At 30.2% G+C, this 13,024-nt stretch overlaps 1 protein-coding gene across 1 annotated transcript in view; it reads right to left on the bottom strand.

The window, feature by feature from the left end:
• Positions 1-9,696: 9,696 nt before the first annotated feature.
• Pka-C3 (Protein kinase, cAMP-dependent, catalytic subunit 3) overlaps positions 9,697-13,024 on the bottom strand; it is a gene marked incomplete at its 5' end in the record, with an annotated part of 39,189 nt that continues 35,861 nt past the window's right edge. The window contains 3 exon segments of the mRNA XM_067047751.1: positions 9,697-9,855; positions 11,561-11,638; positions 12,621-12,802. Coding sequence (XP_066903852.1) covers positions 9,730-9,855; positions 11,561-11,638; positions 12,621-12,802 — 386 coding nt within the window.

The raw sequence follows: 13,024 nt of genomic DNA, 5'->3' as shown, positions 1-13,024 counted from the left end.
AGATCATTTATCAATATTACCTATTGCCCACAACTGTGTGGCAGATTGTAATATCTATCAATAAATAAATCTATAAAAAAAAAAAAAAAAAAAAAGTTTGTTAATCGTCACTACGTTATATCAGCTAGAGCAGTGGGTGGCCAATTTTTCTGTATGTAAGATCACTTTTTATCTCATAACCGTGTCGCGATAGACTTTTCATAGGAGTAGTCTAAGGGAGAAGAAGGGGTGTGAAATGGATACTATGTTTCAGTATCAGGTGCATTCCAACAAGGTATGGGTGGAAAAGTAATATATATGTTCAAAACTATTTTTTATTTTTTAAATCATTTATTAAGTTTTCGAGATATAGGCTCATGAAGAAAATAAATTTCCATACCCAACTTTTGATAGCAGCATTCCGTGCATACGTTTTACCTAAAACATTCGATTTCGACAATTTTTCAAGATAGATTTTTTGATCTATATGAAATATGTCTGAAACTATTGTTTGAAAGTTTTGCCTTCTACAATCACTTCAAGGTCCATAGTACACGGAATTCCACCCCAGACATTGCGAGCGATCAACGATCAACCCAATCAGCCTCGCGATCTACTTGTTGGCCACCCCTGAGCTAGAGAATTACTTGGGACTCAAGAGACCTTGCTGTGGCTCACCTAGTCCTTATTAGTAACTTCAATTGGAATGGACGATAATCTTAGCCCATGATTAACACATCGAGCATGACAAGGCTTTGACACCACTTTTTATTTTCCTAAAGTTTAGAAAATTTCGAAATGAAACATGGTATATGAAGTTTATTTTTGGCAACTAAGCCAAATTTGTTGCCTCTTCCAATTGTTCTCCATCGCATTATTAACACTGGAATACACAATAGAAATGGCTGTTTCAAATGATTTATTCTAATGTATATTTAATTCTATTAAAATTTTATATTGGTGATTTTTCAATTATACGTGTCCTAAATGTGTAAATGGCCAAAAACTGCCGATAATGTGTCACAGTTTTTGAAGATTCGTGGGCTAGTGATGGTATATATATATGGAACAAATATAAAGAACAGAATCGTTAGAGAATTCGTCACTATGAGAGGTATTTGGTTAACCTCGAGTGGTCAAGATTATTCAAATTGTGATAAAGGATTCTAACGGGAAATTGATTAATCACTCGACTTTGATCTTTACGTTTCTTTCCATATATTTTTCCAAAAATCGTGAAAAACGGTAAATAAATTGTTTGCAGTTTTTGTCGATTTATACCTTCAAGACCCGTAAAATCGGAAAAAATTGCTTATATAAAATCGTTTTAGAATTTTTCATTGAAAATATCAATAAAAAAAAATATATAAAAATTGTATGAATATATATTCATGCTAAAAACCTTAAATAAAATCCAGAAATAGGGGCTATGAAGAAAAAAAAAAATCATTGAAAATACTTCATTCTATAAAAAATGCCAAGTCAAAGTGCGCTGGGAATGGATGCAAAATCGACTTCAACTCCAAAAGAAAAAAACTTCATTCACCATACCTACCAAGATGCATTTTGAACTTTTTTTTAAATATCGCTGCCTTGTGTTCAGAAGGGGTGGGATGTCAAAATTAACTTCTCAGTGCTGCTGAGAAATAAACATAAATTGTTCCATGCGTGAATTGGAACAATACCGTGCTTAACCCGGCACTCTAGAACCCTCAAACGAATTCGCAAGGTAACTTATAACATATATGTTCGAAGTGGTAGTAGTTTTCATATTTGCATTAATGAAATTTATTTGTTGAAAAATGAATTTATATTTTGCAAATATCATGAAAACTACTACTTTTATGAAAATCCACATTATAAAGTACTTTATAGAACGTTCAACTGGCTTTAGAGTTGTTATAAAATATATCTAATGGTCCTGAGATATATTTTTTCATAAATTAAAAATTTTGTCCGATATTTCCTGTGATATATTTTTTCCCATTTTTTCAACTAGAAATCAACATCTCGTGAATTTATTTTGGTCATAAACTTCTTAATAGCACATTCAACTAGCCTTAATTTGGGTGCTAATAGTCATCTGTACGTCTAATGATTCCTGGATACAGTTTTCCCAAAATAAATTTACTAACTACTGATTTTTCTTTATAAACTTTTGCTTTTTAAAAAAGGTATATCGGAAAATCTTGAACGTAAACAGTTATATTAGGGCTCATATTTTAACAAATCTATTATACATTAAATGATTATCTGTTTTCTAGTTTTTCTTGTGTTATTGATACTTTTAACGATATGGAGCTTTGAATGAAAAATTATTTTTTTTTTAACGTTTTGATAACTATAGTTTGCTGATTCATCACTTTCGACTAATGATTCAATTATTGATTAATTGAAATTTGATTCTGGTTTGTTTATAAATTGCTGTTTAGATAATTTTTATATGTAAGTTTTTGTGTGATTGTAATTTTGCTTAAATAGTAGAATTAGGAAAATTTTTAATTAATCGCAGTTTTTATTTTTATGTATTTATTATATTAATACATGGTTAATTTTTATTTATGGTTAGCAAATTTTGTGCCAGCAGCTGCGGTTATACAATTAACTTAAGTCATTTTTTTTAGGTATAGGTATTAAAGTTAGAATTTTGATTAGAAGTTGAAGTTTTTAAGGTAGAATTTAAAATTTTTAATTTTTATTAGGTAAATTTTTATATTAATATGAAATTCATATTTTAAACTAGGATTAGATACCCTATTATTTTGAATGTAACTTCTATTCCTTAGTACTATTAGTTAAGATCTTTAAATTGAAAGAATTTGACGGTAATTTGACTGTACATAGTTTTCATTAAATTAATAATAAATTTGGGTGAAATAATTGACTTTTTTTGCACTGGGCTCTTGTACTAAGCTAGGCTATCCCACTTTCTCTTCACAATTTAATATTAGTAAAATTTTTCGGTGAATTTTTATTATCACTAAAAGATTTTCAATTCAACTAAAATTATTATTGATGGAGTGACCACTGATCATACTACAACACACGTTGCCAAAAATGTAATAAATGAATATATTATAGCTATCATAATCAAAAATAAAAATAAAAATCCTCAGTTTCCATATTCGGATTTCTATGGAGAAACAAAGAAAGAAAATTTAAACAAAACTTGAAAACTTCAGTTGTATTTTTTTTATGTCGCTGTGACATCAATGCACTAGACTTAGTTTTACTAGATATCGGTAAGTCCATTTTTACTAAATACCTTTATTGCTATTTGAATAGATAACTGCAACTGTGTTAAGTTGTTTATTGTTGATTATCTTTGGCCACAATATTACATATTAAGAGGGTAATAGCTTTGTATGTAAAATAAAATATAATCGCATAAATAGTGATAATTATATAAACAAATACTTCTTCTTAATTCTATAATAATAATAATAATTCTACCAATGCGACGTAAATTGTAATGGTTAAAGCAATCGGTGCAATGACTTATTTAAAATAGCAATGTGTTTTTCATTTAACTCTTATTAATTCCATTAATTTATTTAAATACCTAAACATAACTATGGTGAAATTATTAATCGCAATGTTTCATTTTAATCGATTTTTTAAAATTTAAACTTGAGTTTATTTTATCTCTAACTTTCATAACTTTTATATTTCAAAGGAACATGTACCTTTTCTGCTTCATTTATTGTTTACTAAATGGACAACGTTTTTAGCTAATTTGCTAATCTTCAAGTTCAAGATAAAATTGTTTACATAATTAAAGTTTAAATAATTCTATAGTACACACAACTACTTATACAAATGTGAAAAAGGAATTTAAAATAAACAAAAAAAAATTACGTTAATTATGTAAACAACGCTAATTTGTTTATCTTGAACTTTAAAATATTCAAGTTAGCTCGAAAGATTGTGATGGCTCATAGAAAATAATAAGAATTAATGAACTTTAAAAGGTGAATTATTTTTCAAGCAAATATAAAATAGGAGATATAGAGTCAATTAATTAGAAAATATACTTTAGGAAAATTATTTAATTTTTATTTGAAATCTTAATATTAGAATCAACGGTGTTTTTATCTATTTATTTTATTGAACTTAATAGTTTTGCTAAGAATTTTCAGGTAATTTTCTACCTTGAAAAATATAGCAACTTATTATTATTATGCTTATGTTTATAACGTTGTTTTCGGAGTAGAATCAACAGTTGGTAACAAATGTTAAAAGTCGATGCTTTCATTAAAATTAATGCACAACATACTACTTGCCTTTATCCTCGAATCAAAGAAAGGAACTATATATCTAATTCACTGGCAACGTAAACAATGAATCGAGACTGCTGGTATGCATCTTATACATGTTTCCCCTTCATGCCTATACCCCTCCCTGGTTAGATAGCGACTGGTCAACTGGGAAGTTATCAAGTATCGATTTTCCGGCTAGAGGTCGATGGATCATATCTTCAGTGAGCTTGGTCAGCCTAGGGCATTAACTTCCCTCACCTTCCACTCGTAGAATGAAAATTGAACTTGTTTTATAAAAATGTGAAGTCAGAAACCGTTCAAAATACAAGCACTCAAACCAAAGAGAAGTATACTGGTTGCTTCAGTAAGAACGTAGTATTTTCGAAAAGTCAATTGCGGGATAATTCATCACTTTCATCAAGAAAACGTGTTCTTTATTTTAAAGCCGTTAAACGCAATATTTTTTTTAGTATCAATATCTTTAAATGCAGCATGTTTGGTACCAGCAACCAATGTTGCTTATCAGAAACGTTTAAACACTTGTCAATAAACCCAGCACAGTACACATACCACATATCACTTACTCCATATTACATTTACTAAGCAAATACCTTTTACACGTATATAGGAAGATTACGCATAAATAACAGATTTCAATGACTCTTGTTTTGGTGATACTAGGTCGAAAAATATTAGACACGTGTTCGAGGGTTCTAAGTAATGCGCCGAGGAGCAGAGAAAAAACAAATTTACACTTTGTTTTGTTCTTTCAGATCTATTCCCTTATTTTTAGTGTGTTTTATACGTTGTAAAATTAAAGATTGTTTATTGGTTGATTAATTTTACAACTCATTTTCCTCCACAACACAAATATAAAATTACGGAATCGTATTATACAAATATAAAATCGCATTCAAACGGTTCATCCGCAAGTTCTGTAACGTATTAAATCGCTAATGTTTTTGCAATAGACTTTGTTTTAGGCATCTCGGATGAAATCCTACCACAAACAGAGGTCAAATTTGAAACAAAAAATACAGGAGTGAAGAAAAATTGTGGTTTGAACTCAAACCTAATTGTAAGTTAAATCAACCATTGAATTAGAACAAAAGCAGAGGAGCTCATAATTATATTCAGATACTAATTTCCGTATGTCATCCCTTTCCGTAACACCAACAAATCAATGGTGGCTATGATAATGCGTAGAGGACTGAACTCACTAGACCCGGAAATTAGGGTGCACGATGTCAAGGATGGCGCAAACTAAAACACAAAACAAAAAAATTGTAACCCTGCAATCCATGAAAGGTTAGTATTTTGTATGGAAGTAATGTTTCTTGACCAACGGTTATGTAAAGAGAAACAAAACAAAACAAAAAATTGTAATTAATACGTTTTTAATTTAACAGTAATAATATAGGTGTCAAAATTGTTATGGTCATTATCTGGAGATGCATAGATTTCACTTACAAAAATCTCAATCATAATGAGTCATAATTTAGAGCTGAAAATTCATACCTACTTAGTGGTATAGTACCTTCACTGTTCAACTAGTCGCCACGCAGAAGAACCTTTAATTGTGGATTTAAAAAATGTTAAAATGAGGTAGTGAAGGGTGAATGAGATCGAATAGGAATTTTTAAAATGCCTTACCTTTAAACGGTTCTTCATCGGACATGGCGAAGGAGTGAAAAAAAAAAAGATCTTTTTAAATTTTTTATTTACTACTTAAATTTATTTCTATCTATTTATCAAGATAAATCTATTTTGGAGGTATAGTATGGCCTCTATAGTAGAACAAAAGAAGTGGAATGGTTCTTATTTTTTTCAATGACTGGTGCTCACGTTAGAGGTTGAAATGGATCAGACGTATGTCCACGCATTTTCAGATAGTGGCCTATTAGGAAATTGTTATTTCCTATGAGGTGAAAATAGTTGAGGTGCAGTCAGCAGAAAAGCAAACGAATTATTTATTAGTACCGACGTTTCGACCTGGTTTTCAGGTCTTCATCAGGGCTATAAAAACAAAAAGATTCGGGTTTTTTATTTTATTTTTCGGTATTACCGGGCATTCCGGTATTTCGGGCAAAAGGGTATTACGTTAGTTGTCTTAATTAATCATTAGACACAAAACAACTAACAACAAATGTTTTTAGTTTTTCTATTACTAAGAAGTTATTATTTTTCCTTTAGGCGTTGAATTTTAGGTGAGAGGCGTACCTCGACCATTTGGTCCTGGGGTGGATTATTTTTGTGACCAGGGATGGATTATTTTTGGGTTCTGAGGTAGATTATTTTTGGGGCCCGGGGTGGATTTTCTTTGGGGCCCTGGGATGATTATTTTTGGGGTCCGGAGTGGATTATTTTGGGGGTCTGGGGTGGATTATCTTTGGATTATTTTTGGGACCCGGGGTGGTTTATCTTTGGGGCCTGGGATGGAATATCTTTGGGGCCCTGGGATGATTATTTTTGGGGTCCGGAGTGGATTATTTTGGGGGTCTGGGGTGGATTATCTTAGGAATCTGGGGTGGATTATTTTTGGGGCCCGGGGTGGTTTATCTTTGGGGCCTGGGATGGATTATCTTTGGAATCTGGGGTGGATTATTTTTGGGGCCCGGGGTGGTTTATTTTTGGGGCCTGGGGTGGATTATCTTTGGAATCTGGGGTGGATTATTTTTGGGGCCCGGGGTGGTTTATCTTTGGAATCTGGGGTGGATTATTTTTGGGGCCCGGGGCTGATACAATTTTAAGGTCAAAAGAAAATTTATTTTTGATGCCCGAGGCTGATACAATTTTTAATGAATTAATAGGAATAATGTTTTTAATGTTGTGATAGTTCACTGTATATGTGTATACATATGAAAGTTAATGCGAATGTTAGTCAACTTACGTTACTTGTACTATTAACGATCACGCAATACCCAGTGCTACATTACTGCTACGACAGTAAAACTATCATGAATTTAACTATCAAATATCTATACGAAGGTAATGAATAAGACTGCCGCAATAACGGAGACTGTATGATAGTTCACTGTCAAGGCATAATGTGATAGTTTCCTTGACAATTGCTTAACTGATATTATTTTAACTATTGACTATCACACCAGATCTAGTGCAACAGAACAATGATGACTGTAAAAATCATAAATTTACAGTGATAACACTTCTCCAAGAGCGGGTAAGGTGGCAGGTGTTTTGTGGTAAGACAGGTGATTTCTAGGAGCTGTACCACACAATACCTGCTATGATCGGCATTGCTGCACAAAGACATACCTTCTGACTCAAAAGGTTTGTCTTAGTCGTTTGTGGGGGATATAATACAAATATACAGAAGTTAAAATCGGCTTCATAGATGGTGAAATAATGGCCATACAAAATGATGAAGTGTTAGAGATGGAAGACCCATTGTTAATCAAAAAGTATATAGATATTATAATATATATTCTTAGTATAGATATTATAGTATATATTCTTAAATAAAATAATTCTTAGCACTCTGACTTTGACTTCTGTCAAAACAGCCCTGCTACATGAGGCGAAAGGTTGGCTCAATTAATAGTCATTACTATTTGAGCTTTATTCCATATTCCATTTATTAATTCTTAAATGATGCAAAATCGAGCCAGAAACTATTTTTTACTATTAATTTAACTCTATATTTAATCTATTTGTTAATTTGATGCTTTATTTCTGAATATTTTTAACACCAATATTTGTTTAGTGTTTTGTTGATATCTATTTTTTGTTATATATATATATATATATGGGTTTATTATGTCTTTGTTATTGTTTAGGATACACTTAACATCAACAAATGAGTAACAAATCCGAAAAAATAAATAAAATAACATCTGACCTCAAAATTACAGATATTTCTGTGGAGCTTAACATTTATTTGATAATTATTATATTATGAGATAATGTTTGACTGAAATTAGTTCCTTCATAACAATTTTTCTTTGTTTGTTGAATACTTACTTTTTATAACTAATGATTAATTACTAGATTGTGAAAAATTGTTATTTGTTTTCTTAAACCAGCTAGAGATCCTTAATCACCACTACATTCAACAGTCCTAACACAAATTGGTAAATTGGAATTAGGATAATAAAAAAGTGAAATGAGCTAATATGTAATATGTTCTTTATGATCCCAGGAACCAAAATAAAAAATGAGAAATTTTTTATGATGTTTTTTATTTAAAATTCTGATCCAGAAAATGAATAGAATTTTAAATGATTTTTCTAGTTTTCTAGATGTATTTTAGAATCACACTTACCTATGTGTGCAAATAAAGGTATTGAAAAAATTGTAAATATATATATATATATATGTTAATGTTTATATTAAAATAATGTAAATATAAAATATATTTGGTATCAATGTTTGCTGAAGAGTTGTTTTTTTAACACTTCTATAATGACTCAAACCTTTAAGAAGAGGTAAATTTAACTCATTTAAAATGACTGCTATTAATAAATTTTGCATGATTTTTTAAAACATGCGAAATTACAGCTGCATATGGATTGTCGTTTTTGAGATACAGTGATCACTAAGTCACCAAGTAAGTGAGTGATGATAGTATTCTATTGTTCTGTCGTATTTAATTTTGATTCTGTGAATATTATTAAAGTGCCGTTCTCTATTTTATCACATCCAAGAATATAAAACTATTGAAAATTAATTTATTATGTGATAAGTATGGTAAATCACCATTAGTAGGTACTTTAACAAAAATGTTTAAGCTTTTTTAATATTGTGATGTTAGTTTACTTATAGTTTTCTTTTCAGTTCTAGTTTTAGATTGGTTAAACTCTCTCAAAGCTAATTTACTTTAAATTTTATAAAAAATAAACAATATTTTTTTAAAAACTGACTACCAGCTGGAATGGTCCCTCCTCATTCTATGTTGGCTACCTGGTATAAACAGCCTTCAGCAGACAATGCTTTCTTCATCTTATAATGCCATCAGGCAAAGCAAGATAAATTGTAAATATGTGTATATATAATTTTTATAGGTTAAGAAAAATATATATAAATGTAATTGATTGAAAATAAATAAATAGGAGGTAAGAAAAAAAATAATTAAAAAACTGAATTATCCCGTCATATTGCTGCTTTGTGTAAATAGAGGACATCTGGCAAAGAAAAAAGTTTTGATTTATTTAAATTGTTTTTTTCTACAGCAGGCCTTTTATGCAAAAAGAATTTTTAAGAGCAATGATATAGAAAGAATAATCAATATGAAAGAGACTGACATGTAAAAGTAAGTCTACAAAAAAATAGGACTTAAGATGGACTAGGATGGATCGTCCAGAAGAGAAAAAAAAAGACATAAGAAGCACTAAGGGTTTTTTTTTCCTCTTGAAAATAAAACAAATAACTAGAAAGAACAGTTTTTTTTTTTTTTTAAAAAGTATATTTTATTATTTATCTAATAAAATTAGGACACATAATTGATATAAAATATTTATATATGTACAGGGGGTTAGAAATCTGCAAAAAGTTGCTCTTCTTGTTTACTGACAGATGGGACTGATTTCCAATCTGCTTCAGGATAAAAGTCAAAATTCGACGTGTCTCCATCATATCGAACGGTTGGCACAATAGGAGCCTGAAACACAGAAATGTCTATGTAATATTTTGTATTATTATTTATAATTTTAAATATTTTTTTATTGTTTGAAAAACTTTACATCACTCAACATTTATTTAAAAAGAATAGTGTTAGAACAGGTAATATAGTTGTTATTGACTAACAAATTCAGCCATGATTGACATGGAATATTGTATGCACATATTCCAACATGTTTGGAAAAAATAAAATATTATATAATTTTTTTCCCTTTAAGGAGTACAATAATATCTTTACAACTAATGACTGAATAGTTTAAGTTATACAATATTTATATTCAGCCTTGAAAACTCTGAACCAAGATTAGCCGCCATCATGTGAAAGGCATAGGAGGGCTGCAAGAAAACTCAGTAGTGTCACTGGCATTAAAAGCCAGAAGAGACTGAGTGAGAATAAGAATCTATACACTCAGGACTTCAATGATGAGGCTGGCCATTGCCATAGCTCTAACAGTTGCATGAATTACTGAACAGCAAATCCAAAAATTACTTTGGGACCACTGTCGTTTCAACCTTTGAGGTAGATTATAGAGATGATTTGTGCTGGAAAGAGATTGTGCTAAGGAATTAGGATAATGCATGATATTCTGGTGAAAGTTAGAAAATTTGGTTGGAATAATGTTGATAACAAGGGATATTGAGGCCATGGTATAGGATTTTGGTTGTCATGCAATATGGTGCATTGACTATTATTCGTAGGACTTTGGATTGTTAGGATTGGATGTGCTTGATGTTAACTGATGTAAAAATTTAATTGTTCTACACAGTTGAATCTGATTCATTTCAGTTTGGTTTTGAAAATCAATAATTTATTTTCAATTGAAAGATGAGAGGTTCGGTAATTTATTTAACTGGCCAAATTGTTGGTTGAGTTCTTGTCTTTTAAGTGTGGCACGTGGATTTCATCTAAATCTCTTGTATGGTATGAAGCCAAAATATCAGACGGCGTCTGAGAAGGGAAGTGATATAGAGTTAAAAAGGATTGGTGGACAGGATGTGTATTTGAGGGTAAAAGTGATAACATTTTGATTTGTTAACTTTAATGCACCAATTGTTGCACCATGGCTCAGTCAGAAAAAGATGACTTTGTACATTCAGATATGCCACTTCAGATCCTAAGTGGAAGGAAGGGATAGCGGTATCATCAGCAGATGTTGACAGGATGGTATTGGAATTTGTAGGAATTTTTGCATATCGTTATTTATATAGAAATAATTAAATTTTTTATTCTTTTGTACTGTCTTCAATTTAAAAAAAATTGTTGAATAGTGAAGGTCAAATGATGAAACATAAAAATAGATATTAAAATATAATATTATCAGTTTAGAAGACCATATTCATTAAATCTTGCCATTTAACCAGGGAGGTACATGAGTTTCTGTCTATTCCAATTGTTGTAAACATAAAGTTGATGTTTGTGAATAAGAAAAGGTAATGTCATTAAGAGTTGTGAATGCTATTTCTTTCTTGTATGAAATCATAATTAAATAATATACAGTTCAAAAAATTCCAATGTAATACAGACTGGATTTTACATCAGCAAAATCAACAGTCAAAACACAAAATATCAATATTTTTGACAATTTAGACAACCTGTTAAGTCCAGCTCCTTGGATAAAGAAAAAAGTAAAAATATAGCTACATTTTGAACAATTTTTGATGATAAAGATGTTTTTCAGACATACCTTCAACTTTCTCAACACAACATCTCCCCAATCAATATTTTTGAACCATCGATGCCTCTTAATGTCATCAGCACCATTCTGGAATATTTTTGTAATTAGTTATAATAAGGAAACACCATTATTATAAATTAAAAAATGTATTATAAATAATAAAAAACAAACATGCAGAGCAGAGATAAATGAAACCAAAAAATTGTAGCTAATCAATTGTGAGGTTTGCAGCAATAGGAGGTTACTCGATTTTTTTTACTGTTCAGTTAGATCGGATTCTCAATCGAAAAATTCCTTTACACATGATGTAAGTGTGTAAAAGTGAGTAGCTCAGCTAGCTAAGAGCACCTCCACTTGACACAATGTTTCAAGAAGGATATAGCCCCTCAAACAGAAATATATTGGTCCTTTACATATTTATATAAATATGTCCTTTTATAACAATCTTCAATATTCACACAATTTGAGACTTCATCAGCATCAGCAACAGAAACTGTGAAAGATACCAAGCAGTAGAAAGATAATATTTTTCCTTTAAAATATTACATTTTATTTTCTAACTGTGTACATAGTATTGTTTATTAATAATTAAAGATTTTTAAGGATTCAGTTTTGCCTATATTAGTTGTTCCTTGAATTTTAAGAATTATTTAGAGAGTTTGGTGCAAAATACTCAGAGAAGAGGATGACACAGTCTAGGTAACCCCGAGTAATCACTTATCTTAATGTTAATATGTTCATTTTATAAAATGAAACTAAGGAGCTATCTCAAATAAAGAATTTGATAAACTTTTAACTGACCAAAATTTTGTAGAATGGAGAGACCTCTTTATTTGCTGCAAATCTTAAAATTGATTTTAGCAGACCAATTTTCTTTCTTCTATAATCCTTATAATTTTGTATTTTGTTGTATTATTAGAAGTTATTATTGATTAAATTATTATATTGTAATAAGGAAGAAATTGTTGTCATTCACTAAATCCAGTTAATACCTTAAGAATCTTCCAGTCAAAGGATTATTAAATTTAGATTAAATATGATTTAATAATAGATAGTGAAATGTGTATACCTTCATATTCCCAAGCCTCTTAGTTCGGTCCTGGACAAGCAATTTTTTGACTAGGTCTTTACCAACTGGATCAAGGTGCTGAGACCATTCAATCTTGCCAGCTAGTATTTTTTCGTAAATTCCAAAAGGATTTTTATCAAAAAATGGTGGGTAACCAGCTAGCATTTCATAAATAAGAACTCCTGAAACAGAAATATTAAAAATCCATGTAAGCTATTTTGATGTGATTTGACAAACTCTTATGATTTACTTAAAAATTGGTAGATATTTTGGGTTTCTACGACAGACTTGCAATATTACACTCAATCACTGCATACTGCATTCAACAGTTAGAGAGATGAGGTATATTTTTTAATTGCATTAAAGGTGCTGTTCCTAATTAAATCGATTTGGAGACAACAACA

Source organism: Halyomorpha halys, unplaced genomic scaffold, assembly GCF_000696795.3.
Source record: "Halyomorpha halys isolate HHAL.00 unplaced genomic scaffold, Hhal_1.1 Scaffold2685.1, whole genome shotgun sequence".
Lineage (NCBI taxonomy): Eukaryota > Metazoa > Arthropoda > Insecta > Hemiptera > Pentatomidae > Halyomorpha > Halyomorpha halys.
The sequence above is the reverse complement of the archived record's forward strand: the minus strand, read 5'-3'. Positions and strand labels throughout refer to the sequence as shown.